General features: G+C 48.0%; 1 protein-coding gene across 8 annotated transcripts in view; it reads right to left on the bottom strand.

The window, feature by feature from the left end:
* Positions 1-1,162: 1,162 nt before the first annotated feature.
* Positions 1,163-16,011, bottom strand: part of SFXN5 (sideroflexin 5) — a 103,852-nt gene continuing 89,003 nt past the window's right edge. For 5 of the 8 annotated variants that reach the window (XM_072862777.1, XM_072862773.1, XM_072862775.1 and 2 more), the window contains one exon: positions 1,163-2,315. In XM_072862777.1, coding sequence (XP_072718878.1) covers positions 2,238-2,315 — 78 coding nt within the window. In that variant the 3' untranslated portion in view covers positions 1,163-2,237. The remainder of the gene's footprint in view (positions 2,316-16,011) is intronic. The other 3 variants (XM_072862776.1, XM_072862779.1, XM_072862771.1) reach the window with 3 other exon arrangements.

The raw sequence follows: 16,011 nt of genomic DNA on the forward strand, positions 1-16,011 counted from the left end.
TGTAACCGGACCCACTCTGTGTTTCCACCAGTGTCAGGGACTGGGAGCTGGCCCATCAACAGCAGCTATGGAGAGCCCAGAGCCGGCCTCTCCTCCCCTGCACGCTGGGGTGTAAATCCATAAAATTTATTTGTTTTGTGCAATTATTTCTGATTTACACCAGCGCGGGGACAGAATCAGTCTTCCTGAGCTGGCCTGACCGTTGCGTGACTCCAGTTCCTACTGGTCTGACTCCAGCGGGGAGCGAGAGCAGCCAAGGGTGGAGGAGCACGTGGCAGGGCTCAGGCCTCCCCATTTCAAGCATTGCAATAAAACCTTTTAATACATTCTGCGTCAGTGGCGATTTGGTTTCCCCTGTTCCCCCCACCCTCCCCAAAACCCCCGACAAACTGGCATTTGAAGGATGACAGCCTGTGCGTTCGGCTGTGTCCATCCCCACCGTGGCTCCATCCCTACAACGATTCCGGAGGCAGGTCTTGATGTTGGCATGGTCTTCTGCTGGTGACCATGTTCAAAATCTGCATGAACTCCTCAGGGAGTCACTCGGGGTTTACCCTGGGGTACAAGATACCAGAAAGCCAAATTACGGCCCCAAACCCATGTGAGGGCAGGATTCAGTGCAGTGCTGGGGAGACTTCCTCCACCTCACTTTGTGGAGTAGTTGGAGAGACAGACAGACGGACAGCCATCTCCAGAGGGCAGTTCACCCCTCTGAGGTTGCAGTCTCACGAAGCCATCAGCTTGGCACAGCTGCTAGGCAAAGCCGTCCTGCCCACTGCTTTCTGCTTTGGGTCTTCCTCTGCACTGGCACAAGGCTTTGCACAGTGTTGGCTTTGCTGTCTGAAAGCATTGGCAAAGATAGAGAAGAAAAGAAGAAGGAGAAGGAGAAGGAGAAGGAGAAGAAGGAGGAGGAGGAGGAGGAGAAGAAGAAGGAGAGGAGAGGAGAGGAGAGGAGAGGAGAGGAGAGGAGAGGAGAGGAGAGGAGAGGAGAGGAGAGGAGAGGAGAGGAGAGGAGAGGAGAGGAGAGGAGAAGAGAAGAGAAGAGAAGAGAAGAGAAGAGAAGAGAAGAGAAGAGAAGAGAAGAGAAGAGAAGAGAAGAGAAGAGAAGAGAAGAGAAGAGAAGAGAAGAGAAGAGAAGAGAAGAGAAGAGAAGAGAAGAGAAGAGAAGAGAAGAGAAGAGAAGAGAAGAGAAGAGAAGAGAAGAGAAGAGAAGAGAAGAGAAGAGGAGGAGAGTTCCAGTTGGAAGGGACCTACAACAATCATCTAGTCCAACTGCCTGACCACTTCAGGGCTGACCAAATGTTAAAGCATATTATGTCCTCAGACAACTAGCTCAGCAAAGTGTAGCTTAGCCAATTAATTTAGTTTAACCACCTTACTTTTAGAGGGTCTACGTTAGGTGGGACAAACCCCATCCTTCCTGTCCGTGCAAAGGACAAGAGCAGATCAATCGTATTTTTGCTATAAGATCCCTTCCGATTCAATGTGTGGGCACGTTGGCTTTCCAGTATCTTGAACCCTGGGCAAAAGCCCTTGCAGATACGCCCGCCGGTAGGGTCCTGTGACACAAAGTCTTGCAAGTGCAATGCACGGCAGGATGCCACCAGGACCGTCTGCAGAAGAAGGAGGGAGGGATGGAGGGCACGCAGGCTATGATCTTCGCTGTGCTAACGGAGCGTTGCACGTCGAACCATGGAAGGCTGCTTTTGCGCATGATCACTGGGGCAGGATTGGCATGAAATCAATACAGGACACTTATCAAACACCCTATCAAGTGCTTCACATTCATGCACCCGTTGATCTCTACGGAATTATTTTTGTGCAGCATCAGTGTGGAGATTTAATTCGCATTGAAAACAAAATTTGCTCGGTGAAGCCTACTTTCATGTAGTTAGGTATAACCACGTAAACACGCCGTTAAACATCCCTCCATGCAGTGCTATTAAGTTCTGAGATTATTCTTTAGCTAGTTCTCTAAAGTGTTTGAATGTAATTTTTTTTGTTGCTGTTCTTGTTGCTAATTTAAAACTTTTAATATTAATCTTTTTGACTGGTGTGAGGTGTCAGTTCTCTGCAAGTGTTAATTTACTCCCAGTTCGCCGGGAGCGGTAATACGTTACTATCGCTGAGCTCTATTATTTGTTTTCTCTTGTTGTTGTTTTCTTTTTCCCAGTCGGGATCTCAAGTTTCCCCCTTTCCCTCCCCAAATCTTCTGGGCTGAGATTGTCCGCTTCCACTTACAATCCTTTATTGTAGACTACAGTCTTACTGGTGGTGGCCATTGCGATTTCTGGCTCCAGCCGAGATGTCTCAATCTGTGAAATCAAAGAGGAGGCAAGATCAGAATCGGTATCGTGGTGTTGTGCTGCAGCAGGAGCTCGACAGATCAATAAATTAATGTGGAGAAGTATAATATGTAAATAATACAATGTCAATCATGCCTTTTCCGTGTCATTTTAATGTGCTTTACTCTGCTCAAGTCTCAAAACAACCCTGTTTGGATTGACTTATATTACATGAAATGATGCACGCTCGCTGCCTTGCAATAGTCAATGAATTATAGAGTGTCTCTGAGAATCAAATGGATCCCACCCATCATTTTCCAGCAGAGATCCCTTCCTTTTCCTGCAGCCAAGGTCCCTTTGCATGGTGCTAGAAGGAATCCAGTCCCCGAAGCTGCAGTTTGCACCCGCAGGGACCCGGCAAAGCCAAGGGCTGCCTGGTGACACGAGGGGACAGCACACCCTCATTTGTCTCCTGGACCAGGGCTCTATATCCTCCAACGAGGATCTACCTACTCCTTTCTCTGTCTCCATAAAATCTCCAGCCCTTTCCTAATTTTTTTTCCTTTCACCGGCTTCGCACGAAGCTTTCCCTTGCTCTGAAATCACTCCGAACCTTTGCATCCCTGGGAGGGATTCGTGGTGCACCCGCTTCCCGCGGCAAGCAAAGATCCCGCTCCCGGCCGGGACAGGGCACCTTGCAAGATCAGACTTTTAGAAATCCTATACATTGAATTGATGCTGTTGCTGACACAATGCTAGGAACCCACGTTAAAATCGAAATGCTTTTGAAAATGTTTAACCTAGTTAGACAAATTAGCAAAAATTTGTGCAAAACAATTTAGGTATTTAAAATATTCAATGTTTTTAAAAACTGGAAAAACTGTTCTTAGCTTTCAGCTGCAAAAACCCAACAAAATATAACATCAAAGCAATCTTAACATGAGGTGCAACATAACCCTTCAGCAAAGCTGTTAAACAGCTACTGAAGCATCATGGGAAATAGCACTTCATTTATTCAAATGCACATATGTCAGGTTTTTGCACCATATGTCATTCCAAGCTATTTACAGTAATAATTAAATCTTAATCAACGTTTAACCTCTGTAAAATGTTTGAAGGGATCTAATCACCCTTCAGACTGCACTAATGAAGGAGAAATATATAAACATAAAAAGAAAATGATGCATAGATAGCACACCAGAAAGAACAGTAATTGTAAAATTGTATTTCTTTTAAATATAATCAGCAAATTATGTAAAGTAAGCCAACGAGTATTTTAAGTGAAGACATCTTGGGTGTCAGAGGTGTGATCAGCTAATTTTGTACTGCTATCCATAACAGATGTAGCATATTTTCTTTTAGTGCCATTATTAGCAACTTCACCATTTCTTTCTGTGCTGAAACACAAAGTGAAGCATTGTGCCGGGAGAGTACCCAGCAAAGGTGCAGGAGAGGCGATTCTCACATACACCGGCACTGACGGGATCCATTTTGAGGGAGGATTAACTCCGATCTGCCTGGCTCTGACGCAGCTTTTCTTCCTATTGTTTTCTTATTTTCCTTCCAGAGACAGAAAGAAAAGCTCCGAGGTATCGGGGCTGGGCGGTTTCACCCACTGGTATGAAAATATCAAGGTGGGAAGCGCTTTAAAATGATGTGGAATTGGGTGGTCCAACCCTGGCCATCCATGCTGGTGTCAGTAGGGCTTGGGGACGTGGGGCAGCTCGGACAGAGCAAAACCCAACCTACTATAGGGATGTCTCCGCAGAAAGCTAATGGAGAGCCACCAACAGTCCCTTCCTCTCTAATGGGGGATGGAGAGGTAGGAGCTCCATGAAAAGCCACGTCTGCCTTGGTGGACCCCAGATTAGTGGTCTGAAAGCAAGACCTATGGGGAAACGTTGAGGATTTGGATGTGCCAAGTCTAGCAGAGAGACGTCCAAGGGAGGCATAGTGGTATTTGCTGTGCAAGAGGCTATGGCACAGAAGAAAGGAGTAATGTTTTGTTCACGCTCTCTTGGGACACAATTCAAAAAGCATCGAGTAAGATCCAAGCTGAACAGCAGGAAGAGTATCCTAGTGGGAAGGAGCAAAGTACTGCAACCAAATGCTTGGGGAAGGTGTGGTGTCTCTGTGGTGGGAAGTTTTCAGCACAAATTAGATGAAACCCATCAAGAATAGTTTAAGCAGAATTGAGCTTGTCTTGGTGGAAGGAGACAGATGAGATAACTGCTTGTAGGTGCTTTCGGCTTCCTTCCCATGGGTCCGGGAGGGAAACAGCCTCTTTTCCCTGTGTGGCTGAGCTCTTCATTCATGGCAAGGCTGCACACAAGGCTGTGAGATGGGATGGCTTTAGGAGGGACAGGATTGAGGTGTGATAGTTCAGAGACAGATTATGGCGTCTGAGCAGAAGGACAAGGGAATGAATGCCTAATGCAAGATGGACACATGGTCAGGGACTCCTCTGAAGAGCTTGCAGGAAGGTCACAGGCATTGGTTTGGAGCTGCATATTACTGAGCTCACTTAAGCCCATTTCTGAAGCCTGGGAAGACGTGAAATAAATTTTCTAGGGGGTGACTTGTTGCACTGGAGCAATCTCTGCAGATCCCCTTCTGGTTGCCTTTAATAAAGCAGATATTAAAAACTGCTCTAGAGCCTCAACTACAGGAGCTCCAAGGGATGCGTCTGCACCAAGGAGGCAGGTACAGGAGGACATACTCCACAGCAGCACTGGCAAAGCCATTCAGAAATACATCAGGAGTAACTTACTCCTCTCACTGGGAAATCAAATGCAGAAGAACAGGGAGAAGCATTTGGGTGGCAGGCTACAGATATTTAGGCAACATTAAGACACAGTCTTACTGTGTATCAGGTCAGTCTTTGAATACGTCAGGGGTTTTTGTCGGAAAGTGTAATTTCACCTATTTTGGTGTAGACTGCTACTCTAGCTGTTCAGCATCCTGGACCTGATCAGCCAACCTTCCACTGGACATGCCATTGTGAAATGGATCTGGAGACCACAGTTTCTTGTCAAGTTTCTTGTGTCTCAGCTTCAAAGACGACCCCCAGCAAGATCCTTCTTCATCATGGCCATGCTGGGAACCCCTCTAACAGGCAACCCTGTTGGGACTACACTGATGGGACCTGCCCCACTCCACACGGGGCAACTTTGTCCTTTCAAACTGAGTGCCCACCATGGGACTGGGTTTGAATTGTGTCCATCCTCTTCCTCCCAATGAGGTGGATCTACCTGTGCTGGAGGAAAGGATGGATCCCCTTCCTGGCTCTGGGATGACAGCACTGAGGTGCTTACGAGAAAAGGACCTTCAAAAATGAAGCCAGGAGAAAAGTCCAGGAGGGACGCAAGCTCACAACAGCACCGAGGGAACCGTGGTGTAAAAGCACCACTCCCAGAGAGAGCTACAAGGGGCTGGTTTGGGAAAAAAACACCAGGCTTTCAGGCTGATGGCTGCCTGAGCATCAGTGCAGCATTGACTGCTCAGGATCCTGACATACCAGCATAGGAGACACTATAACGAGGCAGCGGGAGAAGGGGGAATTGCTTCACCCCGCTGTGAGGCTACTGGAAGCTTTGCTATAGATGCAGGGAGATCCTTGCTGGGGACACGGCCAAGGTGCATCTCCAAACTCATCCAGAAACGTGGCCGGTGCTAGCCACAGCCCATCGTAACACCTGGGAGCTGGTGCAGCCTGAGGATGCTCCTCTTCCCTCTAGCAGATAGCCAAGCGCATGAGGAAAAAAGGGAAAAAAACCCAAGAAACGGTGTCCCCTGACCTTATTCAAGCAACTGTTTATAAACCAGCATCACCCAGGTAATGCAGGCAGGATGACAGCGCTGGCTTTTTAGCGGTGCTCCTGACCCAATGAAATCTATCCCTCCCAGGGAACAAAGCCACCATAAAGGGAATCGCCTCTCGCGGTGCCCACCGCGCGCCAGCTCTCTTCCCCCCGTCTCTGCCTTGCAGTGGAAGCCTCTCTCCTCTCATCAGCACAGACAAGGCTAATTGGGGTGATAAAGAACTGGCTCCGAGTGCTGGCGTGGGCTGGAGGAACAAATGGTGCGGTGGTCACAGCTGGTGCTGCGGAGACGGAGAGGGAGAGGGTGTGAGGCAGGCTCCCGGCGCCCAAAGTTTCGTCAGCCCATGTTGGATGCGGGGCGGCGAGGTGGGGGGTTGTGTGTGTTTTGCATTCGCTGCTGACACGGGTGTAGCGTACATGCGCGTCCGGTGAAGCAGAAGCAGGCAGAAAGCAGATGCTTTTTGTTTGGGGTTGATACTCATTTCTATCCCAGCTCGGCAAAAGGTGTAGAAAGGAATGTGCTCCTAAGAGTGCAGGGAGAGAGATAGGTCTAGGCTCGCTGCCAGAGATCCTGTAATGATATGGAAGGCAGCTAGGGGAGACAGGAGCAGATGGATTTGGCATACAGCTCATCACTCAGCCAAAAAAAGGGAGGGGGGGGGAGAAGAAGGAAGAAAGCAGCCAGTTTTGGTAGGGGGAGGGTCATGCGGACTGACGGATGCTGCACCAGGAGGAGGGGGAAGGGAGGATCAGGCTGGTCACCGCGTCTTCTGCTGCTGCCTCGGCAGTGCCAGCGAGGTGGCTCGGTGGTGGCCCTGGTTTGGAGCCCAGGAGGGCTCTCACGGCCCTTCCGGCAACCCTCTGCCATCTCCTCCTGGGCCATCAGACATCGGGGCAACGGCTAAGGGCAACGCCAAGCTAACCGAAGCTTGGTGAGGTGTACCAGCAAGGACTACGGTTAATAAATGGCACCATGAGGCACCGTGAAGGACCAGCAGCTGCTGCTTCCACGGTGGTGGGCTCTGTGCACAGCTAGACGGAGAGGTGGGGCACATCCAGCACCGCTAACAGATTCTGCTCTGTCCTCGGTGTTTGCAGACACGATGAAAAAAGATCATGTTTTTCCTTGGATAGATGAGCTACTGCTCATCAGCCACGCCATGATCACCAGGCACCTCTGCTTGTAGCTCTGTACAGGTCTACCAAGGCTTCCTTTCACCTTCAACCCATGGTCACCTAATGCAACTCTGCTGAGAAGCAGAACCTCATTAAATTTGGTTCAACATGCTTACTAGGGTTTTTGATGGTCTTGTTCCCACGGTAAGACTGCCTAAATGTTCTTCTTTCAGATATTTCAGATCTTCTTTTCTTCTTTTAATTGACAGTAGCTGAAAGAATGCTGATGGGGCCAAAATGACAAATCTGAACCTGTGCTTAATTTTATAAGGCTTTCCAAAATTGGAAAATGTATACTGAATGATTTAAAGACAGCACAATTTTTTCCTCCTCTGTTCAGATAAACTCTTTCCAAAGCTTTTCCCAGGCATCAAAAAATTAAAGTGCTCTCCATGGATCCACTTGCTAAGGAATAAGATGAGGAAATCTGTGTTTGCTAAGGAGCATCTCTTGGAAACGCTATGGACCTACGGCCAACTGAAGGTGACCTGACAGGTGAGAGAAAGTTTCAGGAAATGCCCTCTCTCACCCAAACCCCTTCTGGTTAAATCACAGAAGATGTTTTTCAAAAGATATCCAGCCTCTGGTTAAGGAGTCCAAGCAGCAGTGGAGCTACCAGACCTCTCAGTATCCCGCTTCAAAGAGCATCAGCCATCCACATGGTTTGCATTTTTCTAAATTCAGACTTCCAGCTTTGCATTTATCTATTTGCTGCACTAAGGAGCTCTACCGTGCCAGAAATTTTATTCCCATGAAAGTATTCAAAGATTATTAAATCACCTTAATTAAAATGTATAGATAAAACTCATGCTTCTTCTCTGCAAGGCAGATTATTGTGTGAAATACTGGTGTTAAAGCTTTTTTCTAACCACTTCCCAGTTTTTCTACATAGTTAAAAAAACTACCTACCCCAAAACTGGACACACTGGTTGAGAGATGGTCTCATGACTAACATACATGGTAACAAATAACTTCATAAATAATTGATACTCAGTTTGCTGGCTAAATCACAACGCTCGGGAAAACGATTTTGAGATAAACCTGAATTTTGTTAGGTTTTCCTTCAAATTAATAATAAAAATTGAACTTAAGAGTTGACTGGTACAGTTATCTTCATTTTTTGTGTCTCTCAAGTCTTTTAGACCTCCCTCTTTTAAAGAAATGTTCAGTTTTCATAAGAAAAAACACCATATCTAATCAAAATGCTTTCCTCAAAAACAAGGAAACAAGTTTTTCGATTCCGTTTCCATCCTTGATGCTGGCTAAGGTGTTAACAAAACTTAACCAGAGCCTGGAAAGCCACCGCTGCCACTTGCAGCCCAGCAGACAGGTGTCCCTCCATCCATCGCTGGTCACAACGTGTCCGAATCCGGCCCCACCTGGGGTGCGAGAGCCCCGTGGCTCAGTGGGAGCCCACTCACAGGTTTGACACCATCCACCTTTCCAAAAAAGTGCTGACTTTGGGGTTGGTATGGGGAGGGAGGGCTGGACCCCCCGAAATGCAGGGATCAAAGAGCTGTGCACCTGCTGGCACGGAGGCACCGAGCGCTTCCCCGGCGAGGGGTTAGAGCCTCCTTTCTCGCCATCCCTGCTTTGATCATCTCCTTTTGTCTGACACGCCAAGGTATGCAACTGCACCCGGGGACTGACATTCCCTAAGAGCCTTCGTGACGCTCCCCGGCCATGATGCTGCAAGGAGCAGGGCAGATCTGCTTTTCCAGCCGGGGCTGCGCCGAGGAAGCAGTCTGGCCGGTTGGGCAGAGCCTGTGCACGCTGCAAGCAGAGCGCCGTGAAGGCTGTGCATCCGCACGGCACGTCCACACAACCTGGGGTGTGCAACCGTGTGGTCCAGGGCAGAGAAGAAACCACCAAAAGATGTTCTGGGAAGGTAGCTGCTTTGGAAAGAGAAGACACTGAGGGCTGGGAGCTGCTGCACAAGCAAATAGATTAAACATCTCAGGTGCTCTAGACCCATCCATTTAGGAAAAAGATTAAAATTTGTCACGTACTCCTGCATCAAGACAATCACTACCATTAGTGCCTGGCTTATAATTCTAATGAAGTCATGGCACAGCCTCACCTAAGTGAGCAGAGCCTACAACTGTGGATACAACTAAACCCCTGATGCACCACGCCGGGCGAGCAGACATACTCACGGAGTAAGAGATTCCTCTCTTAGGTGCTTGGAAATAAAGCAAAGCCAGTAGCAGATAAGGACAGCTCAGGAATCAGCAGATAAGAACAAGCTCAGGAGTGAATTTGATTTATACTACCCTTTCACTGCCATATAAGTGGATTCACGTGTAATTCAGCATATATGCAAAGTAAGGAACTATCAGGCAGTCCAGGTAATTTGCAAAGTTTCTTGTTTGACTGCAAATCTGTAACTACTGCCATGTGTCTAGCAGGTGGGTAACCTGTTAAATCCCTGTAATGCAGTAGTTTTGTGGGGGATTTCACACAAACGGCTCTAAACTCAGAGCCCTGTTTCCAATAGTAAGTTTTTAGGGATATATCATTTCTCTGCAGGCAGTGAACCAGACTTACACTGAAGTGCAAGAAAGAAATGCATTGCCTCTGACAGGACCTGTGGCCAGCACATTTGCACCAAAGATGTATCTCAGCGCTACTGTCTAACCTGCAGTTGGACATACCTAGAACTGGCATTATAAAGGACCATAGCTTGAAATTAATTTTATCTCCATTTTCTCTCCCCTCCTTGAAACAATAAAAAGGAGGAAAGTTGGAATATTTGGCTGTTCTGGCTCTTGAGGGGTATCCATTTCAGAAGATTTTTCTGGTTTTTGCCATGGATGCTTTGACCACCAGCATCTACCTTCAGCTGTCTGTAGGACAGGGCAGAAAACAGAGGTTCTTCTCAGACCAGGCTGGAAAGGGTCTGAATGTGGCAGCACGCATACCCCGCTATGACATCTGTTAGATATAAAGTATGTCAGTGACGGTGTTAGTGCCACAAGCTATTCACACTCTATCACATCTGCTGACACCTCTGCACCGTCCCCTGAAAACGTCACTGCTTTTAGCAAAGCACGAAATGCAAAGTGTGAGCAGCACCTTGGGTGCCATCAGGTTTCTGTATCGAGACGAGTAGGAATATTCCTCGTGCTCAACAGATGTTTGGATAGAGATGTGCAATTGCTTTTGAGACAGCTACAAAGCTTAAGATGTTACTGCCCTCACCTTAAATGGGAACAATTGACCCTGCCCTGAAGCAGAGCAGGAGAGTTTGCAGGATTTAAGGTTTAAGAATTTAAGATTGCAAGTGACCCCCAGAGTTTGGGTCACTTATGGGACAGCAACTTCCACCACTTCATTGGTGGACTGGGCAGTGTTAGGTTAATGGTTGGACTTGATGATCTTCAAGGTCTTTTCCAACTAAATTATTCTATGATTCTATGATCAAGGGTGGGAGCTTCTAAGTTCAGCTTCAGGAGTTGCGAACTGGCGTATCACAGCTTCTCTAAAGAGAAATAATATGCATATCAAAAAACCCCCAACATTTTAATCAGATGGGAAGAAGGAAAACAGGGCATTTTAGGCTACTGCCCAACCAGGCTGGAGCAGAGCACGGCTGCCCACATGGCAATGAGCTCCCCTCGCCCAGCGGCACGTTTGTTTCCGGTGCTCTAGAAATGACTGATGATAACAGTGTCAGCAGGGATAATATATGAGAGCAGGCACCTAAGGCTGCAAGGTAGCTTCAACTGCTCAGCGTGTCCCTGCCTGTCCTGTAGCAGAGCAGTTCAACAACCGCGTTTCATTGCGGTGCTCCGGCCCCCCTGTTCATTCACTGCCCCAAACCAGTTCACCAGTAAAATACCAGCTCTAACCTTCCAGTTCCCCATGGGAATCCTTCTGGTGTCTCAAGACGACATCAGTGATGAACAGACATGGTGAGACGAATGAAAGCCACTCCTAGGAGCTGGGTTTGGCGAGCACTGGGCTCACACGGCTCTCAGACCCTCTCAAGTCTTTCAGCTTTATAAACTGATTGAAAGGTCAACCCCCCGCATGACACTGTCTCCAAGTCATTGCAAAATTGTGGGTTTGAGTCTTCTGGGAAAGAAGAGGGTCACCCAGAGCACCAGAAACCTCAAGTATTAAAATAAAAAAACAAGAAAGCAAATAAAGGCTTTGAAACCATAAGGTTTCAAATAGCAAGATCAAAAAAAAGTTCTGTCTGTCTTTCAGAGAAGAGAGACATTTCCAGTTCTCTCGAGCAATCCAGGAAGGCGAAGGGCTTTCCTTCCTTTCACGCAGTCACTGCTATCCAGGAGGTGCCAGCCTGTGTCCCCAGTGAGCACGGCACCCTGTTCTGCAACGCTTCGCAAGGGACCAAGGGGTAAGACACAAGTAAGACAAACTTACCACCCGTACAGAGAAATGTAGAAGCTCAGGCACGAGACTGAACAAAGAATCAAAGTGAAGTTGTGATGGAGAGAAGCTAAGACCATGGCATGATGTGTCTTCCATGAAGCGAAGAACCACGCAAAAGGCCTTTGCAGGAGCTAAGATGCCTTTTCTCCTTTACTCTGGAGAAGAAGGTCTGCTCATGTGTAGGAGATAAGTGCTCATGAGGTAAACTCTCAGTTTGCCACACTAAATTAATTTCTACAGGAGCTCTGGAGAGCTGGATGTCTTAGGCTGGTACCACAGCAGAAACACAGGTGTTCTGACCTCAGGTCACCCAGCCTCATGGGGTAAGGACCCTTCTTCAGGAGAGGACTTTCTCCCAAAACTGTTTGTGCACAGCATTCAGTCTATAGCGTGTAGGGCATAAGAAACTTCTTCCTGGTCTCAAGGAAGAAGCCTCACGTTACATGATGTAGACTTTGTTGGGGAACACTCAAGCCAACTGATGGATGGAAAAGTCATCAACCCACCTAAAATATGATCTTGAGAACCCCCAAAATTGCAGAGTTTAGGGTCACTGCTCCTTGCTGGAATGAAAGGCATTCACAAAAAGAGTTAGAGTCATCTCTCCTCATTTGGAAGAAAAAAATCCTACTTTTGAATATGGACATTATGAGTATCGCAAGTTTCCCTTTTGATGAAAATGAGCTGTTAGATCCATTCTGGTAAGGATCCCTCCAGCAATTCTGTCGAGGAAGAGAGCATTTGTTGCTATTTGGTGAGAACATCAAACCCAGCAATTCTCCTCTATTAAGAAGGAAGGGCATGATGAGTATTGCAGGATTTAGGGACGTCCTTGTTGCTTTAAAGAAGCTAAGCAAGTTGCTCAGGATCCCAACCTCCATCACATTTCCTTCTCTTGAAGGACCGACAGCCTCACTAGAAACAGGCTGCTAGATCCAAATGATTTAAAAAGCAATTACAGATAATTATATATACCTGTGCTTGGGAAATGTGATTAATAAGGCATTCTCTGCAGTAAGCAAGCATGCTTACAGCAGGCAAGTCTCGACAACTGGCCGCCTTCCTTAGCTCGTATCCTTAACGTCTCACTTGGAGTAGTCTGAGCTATGGCTGCTTCAGATGAGCTAAAACAACTGTCTCTGAGTATGCAGAAAAGGACATATCCAACGCTATGCAGAAAGAGAGGGGTAAGCCAGGCAACAGCCAGGGAAGAGCTGGGGACAAACCCGGTTGCACCAAATAAAGAGGCTGATGGCAACCAAGAAAGGGGACTGAGTTTTCAGGGTGGGCTGGCAGAAAGAGAGGAAAGGTCTTGGCTTTCAGGCCAAGAAGAAACCAGCAAAACCAAAGACCCGCAGGAGGGCTGTGCAGGGCAGGAGGAGACGGGGATGGCCGTCTCCCCGGCAAGCAGGGCAGGAATCCCTGGGGGAAGTGCTTCGGGAGGAGCCGCTCTGTTTATAGTAGGTGCTGCTGAAAGGTGTCCTGAAGAAAGACAGCAATTAACAGGCCTGGAAAAAAATGGCTTCTTTCCACAAAGTGCCTTTTAAGTATGTTTTTCGAGCCACTTTAAGGGTTAATGTTTAGCTGTTTATCCGGAGTTGTCGGATGTCAGCTCTTTCCTTTGACTCCTAATGGCTTATAGCCATCAGGAGGTGAAGACTCCTCAAAAGAGATGGTGTCAGGAATGTTTTTTTATGCCCACTAGCACCCACACACCTGCAGGAGCCTGTGCTTGCAGGATAGATAGTTTACATACTTGAACCTGTATCCCAGGGACAGAGATATAAACATGAAACCAGATCCCGTCTGACACCGCTGCTGAAGCCCCTGGGCAGTACAAAAGGGTCCTTTCTCCCACACCCACCTCGAATGACCACAAATAACAGTTCGGTTCAAGCCGTCGCTTCCCAGCAAGAACAGGCTCTGCTGGTCCAAGTTATGATTTTAGGGCCAGATCCTGTAAAGTTTTCAGCACCTTTGACTCCTGCGAACGCTGGTCGTGAAACAAAGGACCACTCTCACGAGCCGACTTCAAAAACCAGCTTGGTCACAAATCAAAGCCTCTCGGACAGGGAACGTGAGAACAAAGACACAGGCTCCAAATCAATCAGAGCACTGCTCACTCATGACCTTCCCCAGACGAGAGATGTCATTGAGCCTAGTAATTACACCGCGAGGTGCAAACAGGCTGAGCAGTTGTAAATCTAACCACCCCAACGTTTCCTAGGGGCTTGTAAAGAGTGATGGTGGAGCTGATGCCCCTGAAGACCAGATCTTTCCTCCTTCTATTGGAAAGAAGGACATTTGCTCCCAGAAGAAGTGACTGAGACCTCCCAGCCCACTGGGGAGCGAGGAGGCATGTGAAATGTTTTGATTTTGAGAAAGACACAGGGGGGGAAATCATGGAAAGGGGAGATGTCCTGATCCAGAAATGTTCTTTGCTTTGCGAAACTGGTTCCCTCTCTCCTGGTCATGTCTCAGGGGAGTGACCCCACAGCAAGAGGCGTTTCAGTTGTGCCAGGACATGAATCAAAAGGGCACGGTAATGAAGCATGCCATGAGTTTGGGAAATGGGAGGTGGCCCTGCGACAAGGCAGATGCTGCTTCTGTGAGATTACCACCCATGGGTTTGCAACTGGAACTGCCGCTGCATCCAGCTGGACGAGGGCAGAAGGAAATTACTGTGCCACAACATCTTCCCTATCCTCCTGCTACAGTCCCAGAAAAAGAACTTGAAAGAGCATCACACAGTAGTGATGAGGAGTTACAATACAATAATGAGAATTTGGGGTTTTTCATGACTTGGGGTGAACAAGAATGTCATAGTCACGTAGAATCTGGAACTTTTGGTTTGTTTGGTTTTTAGAAGCTCTCTGCAGAAACATCAAACACTGAATTGAAGCCCTCCCTGAAACAGGAAGGCGCTTGTGGCTGTTGGTTCAGCAACTCAGGCTAAAGCATCACTGGAAGCGGAGGAAAGGACTGCTAAGCCTGAAGTGTCCCCATGTGTTTAGGAATACCTTCACCTGGGAGATGTGCTCGAGAAGCGGGTTTAGAGCATGTGAGCCTGGCTATGTCCTTGCCTTGAATATGCCTGAGCTCCCCAAAAAGCTCTGCTGCCACTTTGACTTGGGAGTTTACAGCATGGAGGGTGGTCTGACCTTGCAAGCTCTAAAGCAAATACAGCTCTAGGCTTCTTTCTGTCTGTGTCACACTGGAGACGATGGCAGAGAGAGAGAAACTCAAGGGGGGAGCAGGAACCGGGGCAAGTCTCTGCACCCAAGAGCAAGTCATAGAATCATAGAATCGAATCACAGAATGGTTTGGGTTGGAAGGGACCTTAAAGATCATCTAGTTCCAACCCCCCTGACATGGGCACGGACATCTTCCACTAGATCAGGTTCCTCCTGACAGAAGAACCTGTGTAGGAGCCCTACGATGGGTTGGGAACAGTCCATGGGCATCTACAGAACACCGACAACTACTGTGATAGTTACTGATAACAGCTCATCCCTATCCTCTGGAGACACCCTTCCAGCTCCCGGCACATCTCTCTGCAAGCCCAAGCACAAGCACGAATCCAGCCAAATCATCTCAGGCCACCTAAATACTTCCAGTAATGCAGAGACTCCTCTGTGCTAGCGGGCTCCTGGGCAGCAGCTTTCCTGTGCAATGCAATTAGAAGGAAACTAAAAGTTGTTGAGGGAATCTGCAGCACAGGAAACAAGCTACTGTGATTTTTTTTTTTTCTCCTGGTTGCTTTGACAGGAAAGGTGTTCTGCAGATGCCAGGTTGCCGAGGGGGGTGAGGGGGGAGAGCAGTGAAGGTGTAAAGGGAAAGCCAAAGGTTAGGGCCAAGAGGGAAGTGGTGTGTGAAGTCTGGCTCCTCGGGAAACACACGCCGGGTCTGCAAACCCTGCCCCGACAGCTGGTGCAGGTGAAGGAAAACCTGAGCTAGGGGCTGAGAAGGGGGGCTAAGCCGGGAACACATCATCTTCTCTTCTGCTTGATGCTCTCAACCAGAGAGGGCTGGTGAGAGCAGGGAAGGAAGGGATACATCAGAGAAGCAGATGGTAAAAGCACTCCTGTCTCAAACCAAGGAAGACTGAAACCTTGAAAAAAAATTGGCTGGTTAGCCCCGAGTCAGGTTCAAGATCACTGCTCTTCTCTTAGCGTGCAGCCTCCGACCAACCTTCCCTGTTCGGCAGATTGCAGTTACTGTGCAGTCGCCTTCTGGAGATGTACAGGTGAGGATCCTGTTGTGCTGCATGACTAAGGTCCCATCTCTCTGCATGAGCTACCGAGACCAGGGCTGAAATCACGGCTGAGTAC

Source organism: Ciconia boyciana, chromosome 5 (assembly GCF_034638445.1).
Source record: "Ciconia boyciana chromosome 5, ASM3463844v1, whole genome shotgun sequence".
Lineage (NCBI taxonomy): Eukaryota > Metazoa > Chordata > Aves > Ciconiiformes > Ciconiidae > Ciconia > Ciconia boyciana.